Source organism: Camelus ferus, chromosome 4 (genome assembly GCF_009834535.1).
Source record: "Camelus ferus isolate YT-003-E chromosome 4, BCGSAC_Cfer_1.0, whole genome shotgun sequence".
Lineage (NCBI taxonomy): Eukaryota > Metazoa > Chordata > Mammalia > Artiodactyla > Camelidae > Camelus > Camelus ferus.
In genome coordinates this window covers 10,422,940-10,443,239 of record NC_045699.1, presented here as the reverse complement: position 1 = coordinate 10,443,239, position 20,300 = coordinate 10,422,940, and the positions used below count along the sequence as shown (strand labels likewise).

Below are 20,300 nucleotides of genomic sequence, written 5' to 3'. Positions count from 1 at the left end.
ATATGCACTCATATGTATTTATTTTATACTTTGGGTTATCATCCAGTACAGTGTATAAATTAATTTACTCTTTTGGCCAGTAGAGGCTCTTTCAGGTTGGCTCCTGTATTGTTGTTGTTGTTGTTGTTTTCTTTGTTTTTATTTTTGTTTTTAACATATCTCCATCTTTTTTTCTTTTGCATTTCTTTACTTTAAGGCACTATAAGATGCTCCAGGCTCATCTTGTATTTTTCCTGCCTCAAATCTAGAACTAATATTTCTCCAAAGATCCCTGATTCCTTTTATTCGAAAATTTTGAAACCAGATCTGAGGAACTGGTTTTGCTTGTTGCTACTAGTATGTGATTATATTTGGGTTCTTGTCTTTTTTATTTTTATTTTTTAATGTGATTTTAATGCCACATATACAGTTCACTCATTTAAAGTGCACAAATCAATGGTTTCTAGTATATACATCAAGTTGCACAACCATCACCAAAATCAATTTTAGAACATTTTCCTTATCCCCAAAGCCCCATACTTTTTCATAGTTACCTCTGTTTCCTCTTAATTTATCCCCCAGCCCTAGGCAACCACTACTCTATTCTGGACATTTCATAAATATGTGGTCTTTTGTAACTTTCTTCTTTCATGTAGCTAGTGTTTTTGAGATGCATCCACATTGTAGCATGTATCAATACTTCATTCCTTTTTATTGCTAAATAATAGTGTCTAGATATGTGCCACCTTTTGTTTATCTATTCTTCAGTTGATTGACATTTGGGGTTCTGCATTTTGGCTATTCTGCTGTTGAACATTTGTGTACAAGTTCTTATATGAATGTAATGTTTTCATTTCTCTTGGATATACATCTGCTAGTGGACTTGCTGTGTTACATCATAAGTATGTTTATTCTTTCAAGGGACTGCTAGATTGTTTTTCAAAGTGGTTGTACCATTTTGTATCCCTCTAACAATGTATAAAGCATTCTAATGTCACGGCACCCGGGCCAGCGTTTTATTTTCTCTTTCACTGTAGCCTTCCTAGTGGATGTGAGGTGTATCTCATTGTGCTTTCAGTATGCATTTCCCTAATGGCTCGTGATCTTGAGCATCTCCTCATTTGCTTATTGGCCATTTGTTTATATTCTTTGTTTATATAGAAATTTCTATTTAGATACTTTTCCCATTTTAAACTTGAGTTATTTCTCTTTATTGTTGAGTTATGAACTTCTTTACATATTCTGTATACATGTCCCTTATCAGATAAATGATTTGCAGATATTTTCTGCCTTTCTGTGGATTGTCTTTCCATTTTCCTTGTGTGTTTTGTTCCATCTGGTATTCCTATTACATGTATCTTACACTTTTTATAGTCCTTGGATCCCACAGTCCTTGGATATTCTGGTCTCCCCCCCCCCCCCCCCCAGTCTTTGTTCTCTTTGCTTTTCTATTTTTGGGAATTCTATTAATAATATCCTCTAGCTCAGGTTTTTTTTCCTCAGCTCTGCCCAGTCTTAATAAGCCTATTGAAGGCATTCTTTATTTCTGTTAGTGTTTTTATTGCTAGCATTTCTCTTTGGTTCTTTCTTAGCATTCCCATTTCTCTGCTTAGATTGCCAATCTTTTTGCATACTGTCTACTTTATTCATTAGAATCCTTAGAATATTAATCATAGTTGTTTTAAATTCCAGGTCTAATAATTCTAACATCCTTGCCATGTCTGATTGTGATAATGGCTCTGTGTCTTCATTTGCAACTTTTCCTTTTGATATGCCTTGTAATTTTTTCTTAATAGCCAGATATAATGTACTGAGTAAAAGGAACTGCTGTACATGCCTTAGTAATATGGTGATGAGAGGAAGGGGAAGTGTCCCGTACTCCTATGACTAAGTTTCAGTCTTTTAGCAAGGCTTTGACTCTGAACTCCTCACAAGAATTTCTTAGTTTTTTTCCCCTCTTAGGTGGGATTTTCGGGCTGGAATTGAGTATTCCTCTTTACCTATGTCAGTTAGGCTCTGATAATACCCTAGTAAGTTAGACTCTGATCAACTAGTTTCTCCTGAGGGCAGGCCTTGTTAAAAACAGAGTCCTGTGGAGTATTTGAAAGGATTTAACTCCATTCTTTTGAGTGTAAATATCCAGTTGTCTCAGCACAATTTCTTGAAAAAGCTCCCCCAACCCCGCACCATTGAATTGTCCTTATATTAATGCCAAACTGTCTTGATTACTATAGATTTGTAGTAAGTTGTGAAATTGGAAAGTGTGAGTTGTCTAACTGTTGTTCTTTTTCAAGATTTGTTTTGGCTATTCTGGATCCCCTAAATTAGTATATGAATTTTAGTACCAGCTTTTCCATTTCTGTAAAGAAGGTAGCAAGGATTTTCATATAGTGGTATTGAATCTCTAGATCAGCTTGGGGAGGATTTCCATCTTAACAATATTAAGTCCTGCACCATATGAACATGTACTACTTCATTTATTTAGATCTTTAATTTTTTTTAACAGTGTTTTTTACTATTTAGGGTGTAAAGTTTTGCACTTATTTTGCTAAATTTATTCCTAAGTGTTTTACCTCTTTTGGTGCTATAATAAATGGAATTTTCTTAGTTTCATTTTCAGTTTGTTCAGTGCTACCATATAGAAATGTAATTAATGCTGGTATATTGATCTTTTGTCTTGCAACTTTGTTGAATTTGTTATTCTAATAGAGTCAGTGGGTTCCTTCAAATTTTCTATATACAAAATCATATAATTTGCAAATAGATATAATTTTTCCTCTTCCTTTCCAACTAAGATGCCTTTTGTTTCATTTCATTTCCCAGTTGCTGCAGCTAGCATCTCCAGTATAATGTTGAATAGAAGTGGTGAGAGTGGACATCTTTGTCTTATTTCTGGAATTAGGGAGAAAGCATTCAGTCTTTTACCATTAGTGTGATGTTATGGTTTTAACAGACGCCCTTTATCAAATTGAGGAATTTCCTCTGTATTCATAGTTTTTTGGGTGTTTTCAGTCATGAAGGGGTGTTAAATTTTTGAGTTATTTTCTTAGCAGTTACCCTTGGGATTACAATCAATATCATATAATTATGTAGTTCAATTAATAACATCTTAATTTCAATAGTATATAAAATCTGCTCCTATATAACTCTGATCCCTCCCTTAGCTTTGATTTTTATTATACAAATTACTTCTTTGTATGTTTTGTGCCCATCAGTAGATTTATAATTATTATACTATATGTATCTTTTAAATCAGGAGGAAAAATTAATGGACAAAAATCCTTTATATTTACCCTATATTACTGTTTTTATGTGTGCTTTTTATGTTTTTTATGTACTATTTAGTGTCTTTTCACTTCAGCCTGAAGGCCTCCGTTTAGTATTTCTTGTAGGGCAAGCCTTGTCACAAGTTTTCAATTTTTGTTTATCTAGGGTGTCTTAAATTGCCTTCATTTTTGAGGAATAGTTTTGCTGGATATAGAATTCTTGACAGGTTTTTTTCTTTCAGCACTTTGAATGTCATTCCACTGCCTCTGTCTTTCTGGTTTCTGATGAGATATCATCTGTTTGTCTTACTGAGATTCCTTTGTACTTGATAGAGTTTCTCTTACTGCTTTCAAGATTGTCTTTGGCTTTGAACAGTTTGATCATGATATATACATCATAGATCTGTATGAGGGCATGCCTTTAACACTTAGGTACTTGGAAACTCTGCCTTAACCTTCACTACCTGGTTGTGTAGATCCCTAAGTTCAGCCAGAGTTGCCAGTTTAGGGCCTTCTAATGACCTCTCATGACCTTCCCAGAGCATGCACATAGCCCAGGCACATTCACAGCCCTACACATTGACCTGGTCTTCTAGATTCTTAGAAATTTGTCAGATTTTCAAAACCCTGTGGACATCTCATATCTCAGCTTTTTCTGTTAAAAGTTTTGGTTTGTTATTTGCCCTAACAGGCACCTTTGAAGTTAGAGTTGCCTGTCATTGTTTTCAACAGCTACTCCCAGGAAAAATACTTTCACATTGGCCAAGCCCCAAATCAGGTAAAATACAGACAGCCTTTGCAACTATGGTCAACCAAGGCTGTCTGTATTTTACCCAAATCAAGTAAAATACAGACAACCTTTGCAACACCAGAAAGGTCAAATAATGAAAGTTCTTTGAGAATAAGGCTTCGAAGACGTTTCAACCCATTCTGTGGCTGCTGGTCTTCATGTTGAATGTGAGCTTTTAGTTTTAAGGCTACCATGGCTCTGGAGAGAGGACTAGGGCAAGTTCAAACACCACAAAGTTTATGATTTTCTTTAATAGATGCTCCCTGAGTTCCTGCATGCCTTTGGTTATTTTCTAGATTTTGAAAAACTTGATTCTTAACAGTTTTTTGCTATTTTTGCATTGCTTTCATTGAAGACAGAATTTTTGAGGGGTTCTGACTCTGCCATTTTCACTGCTCTTCTTGGCTTACTTATTCTTAGCTTGTACTTTCATTCCCTTCCTTACTCTTTTACTGGTACTGTTAGATGAGTTCTTTTCTGGAGTTCTTCGTATTTGAAATATGGTATACTGCCAAGGACATTCACTATAGCAGTATTTACAGTAGTGGGAGAGTGAAAAACAACCCAAATGTCCCAAAATAAGGATAGTTTTTAAAAAATGATTCATCTATATATCCATATGATGGAATGTTATGCAGATACTAACAGTCACACATTTGGAAACTACTTTATGACAGCAAAAAATGTTTATGATATGATACAGATGGAAAAAACAGATTATAAAATACAGTGCTCAAATTTTTTAAAATAAGTTTTGTAAAGATGTAAGCATATGTATGCATCAAAAACTCTTGGAAGGAGCCATATCAAAATGGTAGCATTTATTATTTCTGGGTTAAATTGTGTTAGTTTAAAAAATTATCTTTGTTCTATATTATGTACAATAAGATTATATTAACTACTTTTTATTATAAAAATAAAATACAGCTGTTAATGTGACACATCTGTACATATTACTGCTTTTCACTCCTGTGTTCAATTAAAACTCATATAACTGTTGAGCTTTGATAATTTAACATAAACTTTTATAAATATTTGAAGAGATGTTATAAGAACATACTAATAATAACCCTGGCATTGGGGCTAACAAAATATATATGAGCTATTTTAATCCCCAGAGTCTACTGTATAGAAAGGAGTTTTGTTTCCCTGGGGTGTATTAGGGTGAATTGTTAGGCAGATGAATAACCTGTAGTCTCATTTATTAGCATTTTATTTTTTTTTCTTTTCAGGCGCATATTAAATTTCCTATTGACTACCCATATTCACCACCTACCTTCAGATTCTTGACCAAAATGTGGCATCCCAACATTTATGAGGTAAGAGATGTCTATTATGAACTTCTCTGAAGATTTATTTTTTAGATACTATCCTTTGTAAAGTTGCCTCTGTAGCTCAGTAGCTGTGATAGTTATGCTGTTGCCACAGAGTAGTCATTTTTAATTAGCAGTAGTTAAATTGTTCAAAAATTGGGGATAATTTTTTAATACCAATGTATATTATAGTTAATTTAAGGTTGAGGCTTTAAACCTTTGCTGCTTATTGCTAAGATTATAATGCATGTGTTAACGTTTTCAATTTTTAAATTTAGTAGATAGTCATACAAATTTCTTTGTGTACCTAGCCTCTAGCTTTACAGCAAAGCTCAGCTGTTGCTCTGATCAGAGATTCACCTTTTTGAGGGGAAGATTTATTCTGCTACATTTGTACTGGCCTCCCATAAGGAGGTGCTGTATAGTAGTTGAGAATCCCTTTTAAAATAAATTCAAGATTAGGTTCTTTTACTGGATAAGTTTACATGCCTGGGAAAGTCATTTCTAGCTTTTTTGATGAAATATACGTAGCTTTGAGCTAATCTAGAAGGATACTGGAATGATGCATTATGTTTCTCAGGATAATATTGTCACGGCCCACTAATATATCCTTTCAGTCTACTCCCTTACTCTGTAATCGTTTTCATTGCAGTAGGGCTCTGAAGTAGTCTCATATTATTGTAACTGAGTCCCAAGCATTAAAATTGCTTTTTAAAATTTTCAGCTTTAGTTGTGTAGTCTTTTTTTTGGCTAGGTGGAGAGTGGGAAGCACCTTTGCTCCAGAAACAAAGCTACATAGTCTTTGTGTCTTTGTTTCTTTGTTTCTTCCTTCCTTCCTTCCTTTCTTCCTTTCCTCCTTTCTGTTGAAGTATAGTCAGTTACAATGTGTCAGTTTCTGGTGTACAGCACAATGTCCCAGTTATGCATATACATACATATATTTCTTTTCATATTCCTTTTCATTAAAGGTTATTACAAGATATTGAACATAGTTCCCTGTGCTATACAGAAGAAACTTTTTTTAAAATCTATTTTTATATATAGTGGCTAATATTTGTAAATCTCAAACTCCCAAGTTTATCCGTTCCCACCCCCTTTCCCCGGTAACTGTAAGATTGTTTACTTACATAGCCTTTAAAGTGCTTATAGGCAAGTAAAGTACTTACTGTATGGTTCTGAATTTGGATCTCAGTCTGTATAAATTAGCACACTGGAGCAGCTTTGTCATTTTTCACAACCTGCTTTTTCTGTAAGTCATTTTCTTCATTTTTCTTTCCTCCTTAAAATAGGACAAACTGGGACTCAAAAGATCATAGGTCATTACACTTCCATAAGTAATCTCCAGAATATTGTGTGTTTTTTGTTATCTTTATATTTGACATAATCATAATACAGATAATAAACAACAGTGAATATGTTATGCTGTTCTGTACATTAAAGTTATCTTATTGTAGGAGAGAGACTAGAGAAGTAAGTCACTGTTTCATGAGTTCAAACTGAGTTCAGTACACATAGAACTATTTTTGTGTTCCTGTCTATTTAATAATAAGAAAATTCTTGCCTTCAAAACTGAGATAAGAGAGTTTAGGTTCTTTCTTGCTGTCTAAACTAATTCACTTGAAAGCCATATACTTGCCTGTTTCCATCTCAGTTACCTAACTCTTAAACTGCTCTCAAAAAAGAAACATAAAAAACAGGATAAAGGATTCAAAGCTCTATTGGAAAAAAGTGTAGGTAAACTCCCCTTTCCACTGCTTTTTCATCACTTAGGTAGGCTATTTAGTTCTGTCTCTTAAAATTTAGCATTGGATCATTATTTTAAAAAGTATTTTTCAAAAAAATATATTTTCCATAGTCATAATAAAAATTTTAGTAGTAAAATAATGCATGCATATCTTATACAGTTGTTTTCCATGCCATAAAAGTTTTGTTTTTTAAAAAAAAGTGTTGTCATAGTTAGGAAATTAAATTTGATGTAATCAGATGGGATCATAAGAGACTTCTCACATACGTTAGTTTACTTTGCTACTTTCAGTGTCAGAATTGAACTTTTTGAGGGCCTGTGTCAGTATTTGTGATTCTAGACATTAGGGCTCATGGCTCTTGGCTAAAATGATATTCCTGGAAGTTACTCTCTATTCACCCATCTGTGTTGTGGCCTATGTTAGAAACACAGTGAACCTCGATGTTAGATTAGTCAACATAATGTTTACTGCACAGCTATTTATAATAGAACTCGGCACGAAAAGGGAAAACAATGGCAACAACGACAGAATAAAAATACAAAAGGAAAAGCCTACTCAAATGCCAAAATATGTTGAATTTATGAAAGAGTTTTTGGTATATTAACTTAATAATCATTAAAAATAAATATAGTGAAGACTTTTTGGTAGAAAATAGTTTATAATGTTTTTAAAACTATAAGAGCTTTGGTTACAGTTTTGTTAAATACATTCATAGACATATTACTGCAGCCCCACAAGTTATAAGTACTGCTTTTATATGAGTAAATTTAATTTAACATTTCTTTGATCATTGCCATGTTTGTGAAATTTGTGAATATCAAGGGGGAAGCCTGGAGAACAAAAGAAATTTAATATGAACTTGTCATCAATGAAACATACTGCATATTCTACTCTTTTCTGCTTCATAATATGTTAAGTGATCTCAGTAAGTTTCCTGGTTCTGTGTTACTGTGTGTTCAGAAATAGACAGCCAACTTAGGCCCATTTGCTTCACAAGTCATGTATTAAAATGAGGTTTTTAGTGGGGAGGGTATAGTTCAGTGGTAGATTGCTTGCCTAGCATGCATACGGTCCTAGGTTCAATCCTCAGTACCTCCATTAAAAACAAATAAATAAATAAACCTAATCCATCCCCACCTCTCCCCACCCTACAAAATGAGCTTTTTGTACACACCCTCCTCACTACAAACTTCACTGCTATGGCAACTCAGAATCTCACTGCTCTTTGTGTGTATTTATTTTTAAAGCTTTTTGGTGATAGATTAGTTTTTAGAGTAGTTTTAGGTTCGGCACAAGATTGAATGGAAATTATACAGAAGTGTTGAATATTTAATGACCCTTTTAGTACTAGTGAATTGCAGATCATAGTATGAACCTTTCTTTTAAAAAATAATAAAAGATTTTGGATGATTTTTGAAGGAGTATACAAATTATTCTTCCTGTACAGTGTTTACAGATAAATGTCACCAGTGTAGTCATGAAATAAAAGTAACAGTGAGATGGTGTATTTTAGGATACTTGATAGCCAATAGGAAAATATTTTGCTGTTTTAATTAAGGTTCAAGTTCTGAAGTTATTCTTGATCCTAGACTCAGATGATTCTTAAGACTTTATACTAATCTCTATAGCCACCAACACTGTAAGGATGTACCAATCATTAGGGTGTGGTATTTTAATTAAAAATAAATCCTACTGTTTTATGCTTTTCCTAAAACATGCTGTCTTAACTTGGGTTGCCGTAACAAAATACTATAGATAAGGTGGCTTAAAACAACAGAAATTAATTTTCTTACAGATTGAGAAGCTATAAATACAATATCAAGGTGTCAGCATGGCCAATGTCTGGAAAGACTCTTCCTAGCTTATCTCTGTGTCTTCATGTGGCTTGAGAGGAAAGCAAGCATGCCCTAGCTCTCTGATGTCTCTTACAAGGTTTTAAAAAGGTTTTTGCCAAGTCTGCAGAACTATTGCTTTTGGGAATATAAAATTTAGGCTGCATGAATGGTGAATGAACCTAATTACATATAGTTTATGATCTTTGTAATTATTTACATGGAATAGGCCATTAGGAGTGAAATGGATGAAGAGCTCCACAATCAGCTCTTCAAAAACTGAAAGAACTCGATGTATCAAGAGGTCCTTTATGATAAAGCTGTAATTATAAATTGTATTTTAAAATTACACTGAAAAGGCCAGGTAAAAGCAAGGATACTATGTTGGTTGGGGTTCTCCAGAGAAACAGAACCAATAGGATATATAGAGGTACATATAAGAGGAGATTTATTGTAGGAACTGGTTCACATGGTTATAAAGTTTGATAAATCCCACAGTCTGCCTTTTGTAAACTATGGAGCCAGGAAAGCTGGAATTAAATCCATTTGAGTCCAAAGGCCTGAGAACTGGGGGAGCTTCTGATGTGAGTCCTGGAGTCCTGAGGCTGAAGAATCAAGAGCTCAGATCTACTAGCCCAAGAAGAGAGAGAATCTGTCCTTCCTCTACCTTTTTGTTCTGTTCAGGCCCCCTTAGAGGATTAGATGTCTGTCACATCATCATGGTGAGGGTGAAACTTCTTTACTCTCTACTGATTGAAATACTAATCTCTTCCAGAAACACCTTCACAGACACACTCAGAAATAAGGTTTAACTTATAGCCCAATCAAGTTGACACATAAAATTAACCATCACAGATACCTCTCTTTTTTCTACCATTCCTCCCTTGCCATCCACATCAGGGTTCTTCTATCCTCCATGTACATCGTTATGTCCTCAGTGGGTGTAATTTGACTGGAACTACATTTGAATCCTTGAAATGGCAAGGTGTTTATAATAAGGGTTTATTCCCTTCTTAGTTGATAACAGTAAAATTATATTTAGAGAGAAAAACAGTGATATCTTAGCTGGTTCTGCTCCACCTCCTTTGATCATTTAACACACTTTTTTCTCTTTAATTGTTATTCTTTTCTCTGTTTAGTGGGATTATCTCAGAGAGTTTCTGTGGTATTTCTGTAATTTCTCTGAGAATTTATTTTAATGGTTATTCCACCCAGGAATCAAATAATGAAGCCAAAGAAATACATTAGAATTGATTACAAAGTTGTGATATTACATTCTCTGATGATCTTTCAAGACTAGGACAAACTGCTTAAGTTCATTATTCTTAAACTCATTTCAGATAAATTTTAAATGTGAAGTTTTTAAATTCTAAAAAATTTAGAATGGATTTTATTAAAATGCCTTGATTTCAATATCTATGTTATAAATGTACTAGAAATATTAAGTTGAAACCTATTTATTTTTAAAATTATTTTGCAATAATTATGAACTTGAGTTTCAAAGCTAGTACAGAAAATTCTCATACACCTTTTACTTATGTTCCTCTAACACTAATATCTTACAGAACCATGATATCTTCATCAAAACTAAGAAATTAACTTTGGTACAGTACTGTTAAGTAAACTACAGACTTTATTTGGAATAAAATGTGGCATGGGGAACTTAAAACATGTAGTACTTGTCCTTAGCTGCTGTGTATTCCTTTAGGTGAAACAAACTCTATTTCTGTATTGTGTTATTAAATCACTGGAAACAACATGCTTGTACTGTATGATCTTTATATATATATAAAAAATATCTTTATATATATGTGTGTGTGAGTGTGTATGTGTATATATATGTGTGTGTGTATATATATATATATAAAACATTTTTTATTGAGTTATAGTCATTTTACAATGTTGTATCAACTGTACTGTATGATCTTAATTCACATAAAGGTACTGAGTGCTCTGTTAAAATTTTGTTATATTATCAACATTTATTGTGTTTATTTTTTTAAATGTGCATTTGATGAACATTTAAGATGTACATAATTTTACTCAGTGGTCTTCAAGTAGGGACCTGAATAAAACATTTCTCTAGTTTAGAGTCTTCAAATGAATGAATGCTTTCTTATCAGCTAATCAGAAATGTGTTAACCTAATATATTTTATTTTCTTTAGCTACTAGAATAAATTGTCAAGTAACTTCTCTTTGGTACCTGATAAAATATGTTTTCTTTTAATTGTCTTTATCATTAAAACAGATCATTATTAATTGACTTATATTCTTTATTTCTAAAATATTAGAGAAAAGATTTGTGGCAGAATGTTCCTGTAGAAATTCTGAAGTCTGTACATGAGTTTCATCTTAGTTTATATGAACTAAATGAATAAGATAGAAAGTCAACAGAAACCAGACTTTGACTCTGATTTAGTGTTGAAAGTTTTCTAGCAAATGTAATTTAGTATTACACATTATTAACGGTTTGAACCCTATCTTGTGTTTGTTTAGATTTAGATTTTGCTTTTTTCTTTATTTTTTTCTTTTAAAAAATTAAAATTAGGATATTAGTTTGCTCTGTGAGGATATATACACCTTAAGAATTTAACTACAGGTATGTTAGCCATCATTTAGAACGTGCTAAGCTCTGGTTTAGAAATAATTTGTGACGGGATTCTGTGTATATTTACGTAATTATATTCGTGGATTTGCAGATATTATGCATTGTCTCTAATTTTAAGGCATAAGAAGGAGGCTTCTCTAGCCAGTGATATTCCCAGAATTGGCAGCTTATCACAATCATGTACAGCAGTTAGAGGTGAAATTCACAAACATAAAACTAACCATTAAAGTGAAAACAATTCATGACATTTGATTCACAGTGTTGTGCATCTAACACCTCTATTTTTAAGGCATTTCTTCCATCACTCCAGTGTAAAACTCCTTACCAATTAAGCAGTTTCTCCATTCCCAGTTCCCCCATGTCTCTGACAGCCATCAATCAGCTTTCTGTCTTTATGTACTTCTCTCTCCTGGATATTTCATATCAATGGAATCATACAATATGTGACCTTTTCTGTCTGGATTTCACTTAGCAATAATGTTTTGGAGGTTCATCCATGTTGTAGCATGTATCAATACTTCATTCCTCTTTGTGGCTGAATAGTATTCCATCATATGGATATATCACAGTTTATCCATTTATGAGCATTTAGTCTGTATCCACCTTTTGAATATGTGAATAGTGCTGCTGTAACCATGTGTATACAAGTATTTGCTTAAGTACTTTTTTTCACTTCTTTTGGTTGTATACCTAGGAGTGGAATTGCAAGAGTCAAATTGTAATTCTGTTTTACTTTTTGAGGAATTGCCAAACTGTTTTGCGGCAGCAATATATGAGGGTTCCATTTTCACCAACAGTTATTTTCCATTTTTGTTTTAATTGTAGCTGTCCTAAGGGAATAGGAAGTGATAACTTATTGTCATTTTGATTTGCATTTACCTAATAACTAATGATGTTGAGCATCCTTTCATGTGCTTATTGGCCATTTATAAATTTTCTTTCAAGTAATGTCTGTTCAAGTCCTTTGCCCATTTTTTAACTGATTGCTTTGCCTTTGAGTCATAGAAGTTCCTTTTATATTATAGACATTAAATTCTTATCAGATATGATTTGCAGATATTCCATATTTATAGATTATTTTTTTCACTTTCTTGATACTTTCCTTTGCACAAAAGTTTTTCATTTTGATGAAGTCTAATTTATTCTAGGTTTTTTTGTTTGTTTGTTGCTCATGCTTTTGGTGTCATACCTGAAAATCCATCGCCAAATCCGAGGTCGTGAAGATTTACCCCTGTGTGTGTTTGTGTGATTTTTTTTTTTTTAAGAGTTCATGATTTTAGCTCTTAATTCTTTTTCATTTTGAGTTAATTTTATGTATGGTATGAGAGCAGAGTTCAATTTTGTCCTTTTGTTTTTGAAAATCCAGTTGTCCCAACATCATTTGCTAAAGAGACTGTTCTTTCCCCCATTGAATGGACTATGGTAAGTCCATCTTGTCAAAAATCAGTTGGCTGTGGATGTATGAGTCTGTTCATGGACTCTCATTTCTATTTCCTTGGTCCATGTGTCTGTCATTATACCAATTCTAAACTGTCCTGTTGACTAGCTTTATATAAAGTTTTGAAATCAGGAAGTAGAAATCCTTCGGCTTTATTATTCTTTTCCAAGATTGCTTTGGCTATTGTGGGTCCCTTAAGTTTCCATATAAATTTTAGGAACAATTTGTCAGTTTCTGAAAAAAGGAAAGCTAGGATTTTGATTGGGATTACACTGAATCTATAGATCAAATTGGGAAATTTGCCAGTGTTAAATCTTCTACCCATGAACACAGGCTGTTTTTTTATTTATTTAGGTCTTTAATTTCTTTGAGCAATGTTGTAGTTTTCTGTGTTCAGGACTTTCATCTCCTTGGGTAGATTTACTCTTAGGTGTTTTATTCTTTAGAGAGCATTGTTAAGTAGAATTGTTTAATACGTTTTTTAGGTTATTCATTGGTAGTGAATCAAAAACTAATTTTGGAATATTTGTCTTGTATCATGCATCTTTGCTAAATTTGTTAGCTCTAGTAGTGTTCTTGTGAATTCTTTGGAATTTTCCTTGACAGTTGCAAATGGAAATACATTTACTTCTTCCTTTTCAATTTGTACGCCTTTTTGTATTTCTTTGTTTTCTCTAAGTGCTCCGTCTAGAACTTCCAGGACAATGGTAAATAGCAGTGGTGAAAATGGGTACCATAGTCTTGATCCTGATCTTAGGAGGAAAGCTTTCACCATTGAGTATTATGTTAGCTGTGTTTTTTTTGTTGTTGTTGTTGTTTTTAATAAATGCCCTTTGCAATTTTAAGATAGCTACCTTCTATTTGTAGTTTTCTGAGTGTTTCTACTATGAAAAATACTGGATCTTGTCAAATGCTTTGCATCAGTTGAGATGCCCATCTTTTAATGTCATTTCTAAGTACAAATCTGTCATTTCACAATACAATTTTACTTATATTAAACTGTGAACAAAGTATCATGCTCCTCTGGCCTCGGGCTGTATTTTTCATTCAAACTGGGCTCTTGACTGCTGTGGTAGGTAGGTAGTTATGCTGGGTCCCTCAGAGATGTCGACGTCCTAGTCCCTGGAACCTGTGATATGTTAGGTTACGTGTTAAAGAGGAATTAAAGAGGAATATAAATTGCTTATGAGATGACCTTAAACTAGGATTCTTCTGGATTACCCAGGTAGGCCCAGTGTAACTACAAGAGTCCTTTAAAGTAGAAGAGGATAGGCGGAAAATGAGAGTGAGAAAGAGATGTGCCTTTGGAAGAAAAGCTCAGAGAAATCCAACATTGCTTGCTTTGAGAATTAGAGGAAGGGGGCCAAGAAAAAGGAATGCGGGTGGCCTTTAGAAGCCAGAAAGGGCGAGAAAAGGGATTCTTAGAGTCTTCAGGAAGGAATGCATTGCTTCCCACACAATGACTTTAGCTCTGTGGAGAGCAATGTCAGACTTAGACCTGCAAAACTGTGAAATAATAAATTTGTGTTTTTTAAGCCAAGTTTGTAGTAATTTGTAATAATACAAAATAAATGTAACTACCCAAACATGTTTTATCTACTATTTATGATGTTGGTTTATTCCTTCAGGCAAACTCATGTCTAAATTTCCCTTATGTTATTAAAATTGTACTTATTATTGAAAGCCCATCTCAGAGCTTCCTCAGTCATTAAGCCTTATTTTTGTTTTTGTTTTTGTTTTCCCCTACATCAATCACCTCCCAGGTATCTTCTCTAAATATACATAGCTTCTCTCCTTGTTTCTGTGGTGCTTTTTTTTAACTTCCTCGTGGCATTTAACAATGATACAGTTTTAGAATATAGTATTTGGTATTGATTTTATTAAAAATTTTATTCTCCTTTTAAAAATGTTCTGTTATCTTGAGTGTGTGTGTGGATATATCTGAATTTGGATTTATATGTAAAATTTTTACGCTTTATATAGTTCTAAGTTTTAAAGAATTTGAATCTTTTATTTTCTTTTAGAGCAAAAGATAGATGACTATATCTTAATTTATGTTGTTTATTCTGTTAACAATCTGTATTGCATATGGTAGACGATCCTTATGTGTTTGACTTAAAAGTTAATGTACTTGTGGATTAAGTCCTATAATTTAAATTTATGAACCAAAATATTTTAATTTTAGTGGTAAATTGTTCTGTCTGAGGAAGTTCTCATTAAGTTGTTTATGTGTTTTACTTTATATAAACTAGTTATTGAAACCAGTGATTGATTTTAAAGGTGATTATAGCATCTCTCTAGACAGATTTTAAACAAGGTCAGATTTTTTTTGTTTCTCTTAATATACCTTAGGTACAGATGTGTGAAAATAAAGAGAAATATTTAGTTGCTTCTTGGGACTGTTAAAACATGATTTATCAAATTTGTCTTTTTTCAATTTTTAAATGATTTTTTTTTTAAGAAAGGTGGTACTACACAGTGGTTTTTTAAACTAAGAATTGTGTCTTGGAGATTGGTCAGAGTGAATATTTGTAATATTAAAAATGTCTTAATTCTTCATTATTATTGATTCCAAACATGAAGAAAAAGCAGAATTGTTTACTCCCCTAATGATAAGAAAATAAGTTTTCTAAAAATAAAAAAAAAACTTTAGCACAACTGACATTTTTTAATATTACATTTTTGAGTGTTTACTGAATGTGATATTTGTGTCTTGTAGAATGGAGATGTATGCATATCAATTCTTCATCCGCCTGTAGATGACCCACAGAGTGGAGAATTACCCTCTGAAAGGTGGAATCCTACTCAAAATGTCAGGTAAGGAATTAATTACATAAGGAATAATCTGGTTTTTAGGTGGCTCTTAAGATTGGATATTAGATACTGTCTTTTGACAAGTACAGAAGAATCCTTTCTGTAGTTGGCTGTTTTGTCCTCTTCTAGATCTTTAGGTAGCATGTACGCATCATTTTGAAGAGCTGTTTTACGGGTAATGATGCATATTGTTAATCATTTCTCTGTGTTCACCTTGGAAGGACTTTTCTAGTCTGAATTCTTCCTCTTATGTTACCTAAGTTCCACCCTGCTGCTTTGGATTTCATGACTTCCATGTTAGGATTGGTTGCCTCCTTATGCTAGGATTCTTAAGTCTTCATCTTTAAAAACTAAAATTTGACCTTAAGTAATACTTTTAAAAGAACTTTTATTATCTGACTTTTTTTCTTTGTTTTGGATAAATGTGGATTTTTTTCTTATGATTTGGAAGACATACATTTCTTGTAATTTCCTTTGATTATCCAACTAGATTGATCTGTTAAACTCTCTGTCTAGATGGATGGATATTTAATCATTTTCTTTAGTGATGTTCTGTATGTGTGGGAGTTGGTCACATAACCCTTACAAGAATTTTTAAAACTATGTAGACTGTTGCATGTTTTTAAGTGCAGTGTTTTACATCACAAAATTAAATAAAGAATTCATTTTTTTCTCCTTGCATTCACATTTCCATTGTACTCTCCCTACTGAGTTTTATTCTAATACTTGAAATGTTTGTTTGATAGCCTTATTTATATTTTTATGCAACAAAAATCTGTATTGACAATAAGGCTCTAGTTAAACATTTCTATATTCAATTATTTTATTAATGTATTGTTGATTAAAAACAAGTATATTACACTTTGAATATGCTTTTATTTTTTACAGTTAATAATTATTAGAAATGCATTTTTAGCCTGATAATTTGTTTTCAGTTAATTTCTGTATCCATGAATAATTATATTGCTAGAATGAGGCAGAATACAGCTTTACTTTTATATATATACATATATGTATGAATAATATACATTATATATACTTTGTATATATCTATATACATGTGCATATGTGTGTGTGTGATAGATAGATAGTAGGTGCAGTGATTAAGAAACCTTATTTACATGTGATGATAGTGGAATAAAAATTTTAGGGCAGTGGAACTAAAACGTTTTAATTCCTTTGGAATTATTTGGCAAAAATCATGTAGTAGTGAGGAGGATATAGCTCAGTAGCTCAGTGGTAGAGCGTGTGCTTAGCATGCATGAAGTCCTGGGTTCAATCCCCAGTGCCTCCCATTAAAATAAATCAATCAATCTACCACCCTAGCCCCCTCCAAATCATGTAGTAATCTGTTGTGAATCGGTTTGTTTGTTTGTTTTTTTATGTTTTATGGAGATACACAATTCTCCCATTTTAAATATATGGTTCACTTTTTTAAAAAATATTTTTAATATTTTATTTTTTTTAATATTCTCAGAGTTGTACAACCATCACCACAATCAATTTGAGAAGATTTTGATCACCCCTAAAGAAACTCATACCTATAAGCGTTTGTACTCCATTACCCCTCAACTCTATACCCACCCCTCCACCCATATCCCTAAGAAACCCAGTCTACTTTCTATTTGGATTTACCTCTTCTGAACATTTCATATGAATGGTATCATAACCATATGTACTATTTTGTGACTGGCTTCTTTAATTTCGCAAGTTTTCAAGGTTTATCCTTGTAGCATGTATGAGTACTTCATTCCTTTTTATGGCTGAATAATATTTGAATGCTTATACTACACCTTGTTCATCAGTTGATGGAAATTTGGGTTTCTACTTTTTGCTATTATCAACAATGCTAAACATTGTGTACAAGTTTTTTTATGTACATATTTTTTCATTTTCTTGGATATATACCTGGGAATGGAGTTGAATGGTTCATATGGTAACTCAGTGTTTACCTTTTTGAGGAACTGCCAGACTGTTTTCCAATGTGGCTGCACTAAATAGTACATTTCCACCAGCAGCATGTGAGAATTCAGTTTCTCTACACCTTTGTTATTGTCCTTTTATTATAGTCATCCCATTGGGTGGACATGGTTATCTCATTGTAATTTGTCCTCATTGTGTTTTTTAAAAAATAACTTTAAAAATTTAGAACAGTTTCAGAGTTTCAGAAAAATTGTGAAGAAGGTACAGATAGTTCCCAAATACCCAGCATTTGCCAGTTTTCTTTATTACTAACATCTAATGTTAGTATGGTTCACTTATTACAATTAGTAAGCCAGTACTAATATATTATTATTAACTAAAGTCCATACTCTTTCATATTTCCTTAGTTTTTACCTAATGTCTTTTTTCTGCTCCATCCAGTACCCCCATGCATGGTAGGTTCACATTATGTTTAATAGGCATTTCGTCTTCGGCAACTGTGTTTCTTGGGCTTTCCATATTTTTTGATGATGTTGATCCAGTATTTGTAGAATGTCTCCCAATTGGGATTTAAAAAATTTTTTTTTAAGATTCTCTGATTATTACACTGGGATATTGAGTATTGGTGAGGAAGACTACGGAGAAGGTTAAGTATGTTTTTATCATGTTTATATCCAAGGACATACTGTCAACACAACTTGCCACTCTTGATGTTAACATTCATCAGTGGGCTGTGAAACTCTTGTTTTTAGGGTTTCTCCACTGGAAAGTTCCTCTTTGCCCCCTTTCCATTCTGTATTCTTTAGAAGGAAGGAAGTCGTATGTGTAGCCCACACTAAGGAGTGGGGAATTATACCTCATTGAGGCTGAGGAGACTGTATAAATTATTTCAAATTCTTCTGCACAGGAGATTAATCTGTTCTCCCCCATTTATTAATTCAGTCATTGTTGTTAATCATTTTTAATGATCTGGAAGCTAGTAACTATTAGAGTCTCCACTTTTGTCAAAAGCAAATAATTGGAAGCTTCCTGATATGCACAAGGATTTCTTAGCCATTTCTTACCAAGTTATGTATTTGCTTCTGACTTTCTAAGAAGTGTATACCAAAAAGTCCACTCAAGACATATTAAATGACTGTGGTTATGCTGGTTACTTACTCCTTTATGTACTTTGTTCAATCTAGTATACTTAGAAAGGGTTGAGACAATAGATGTATTTTGGATTTCAGTACATCTTGTCAGTATATATTTTTTATTGGAAGAAAATGACTCCCCTTTTTAATTCAAATAAATGTGTTAATACACATTACCTTGGCAAACATCATGCCTCTGAATTCTAATTCTCAGATAAATCAGGCATACACAGAGACTTGCCATAAATTTATTATGTCTTTGAAGTAAGGAGTCACCACATAGTCACTATGCTTTCTGCTTTACTTTAATGGGACTCTTCCCTCAAGGATGATACATTTCTTAATAGTCAGAAATAGAATTAGTTCATTTTCATGAAAATATACTTCCAGCAGTTCCAGTCTATACATATCTGAATTTATTATACTCTACCATATAGCAAAACACTCCTTTTTAAAATGTCACTTTATGCTTTTAACAAAACTATTTATGAGAAAGGAAAATGGTCAACTGTTTGTAAGTTTCTCTTTGTTTTGTAGTTGTGATGTTTCATCATCACTGGGCAGTGCAGCATAGGAATATCTGGAATGTGTAGGAGGTATGCATTTCTTGTAAAGGGCAATTGTGAAAAGGGAAACTGGAAGGGAGAACTGATATGATACTTCGTATACCTCCAGGGGCATGAATATTTTAGTTTTAAGACCATTGCTTTACACAGAATCTTTTATGATCATTAGCAAAATTAGACTACTACTTCAACCTCTCATATCCCTACATCACACAATAGTAGCTGATTATTTGTACCTTTAACTTTATTTATACATACCTATTAACTTGATTTTTCAGAATCAAATAATATACTATCACTTGGATATAAAAGAAGGGAAAATCAATATACTTACTCTGCTTCCCATCTTCTCTCTCCCCCTTTTCCTTCTAACATTATTTCTTTATCGTTAGGGTTATGAAAATTTCTAATCTACACCGTTTTGTAACATAATCCCAATTTTTAAAATGCTTAAGTTATTAAATGAATTCAGTTTGCTGCCCAGTGTCTTACTTTGTTTGATCCATTAATTGACCGAAATTTGTCCATTAGTAATTTCTCGAGGAATTGCTCCTAGGAGCCATATAATGTTCCCTGAATTTTTACATGTTCAAAATGTGTGCTTGTGTGTATGGAAATGTGTATGCCATTAGACTTCAGATGACAGTTTTAACTAGGCATAAGATTTCAGGATCATGCTTTCTTTCCTTGAATTTGTGGGCACTACTCTGCTATTTATTGTTGCTATAGAAAAGCTTGGCTACCCTTTTTCTCATCTCTTCCACCGTATACAATTGTTTAAGAGGCTGGCATGCTTTCAAATGACACACATTATTTTATCAGTATAGTCAAAGTGACAATATATAGAAAAGATTTTAAATACTTCAGAAGATTTGTTGAAACATTGACTAAA

The 20,300-nt window shown here is 32.9% G+C and overlaps 1 protein-coding gene across 1 annotated transcript in view; it reads left to right on the top strand.

Annotated features, from left to right (window-relative positions):
- Positions 1-20,300, top strand: part of UBE2R2 (ubiquitin conjugating enzyme E2 R2) — a 92,395-nt gene that overhangs the window by 60,646 nt on the left and 11,449 nt on the right. Inside the window, exons 2-3 of the mRNA XM_032477562.1 lie at positions 5,268-5,354; positions 15,692-15,789. Coding sequence (XP_032333453.1) covers positions 5,268-5,354; positions 15,692-15,789 — 185 coding nt within the window. The remainder of the gene's footprint in view (positions 1-5,267; positions 5,355-15,691; positions 15,790-20,300) is intronic.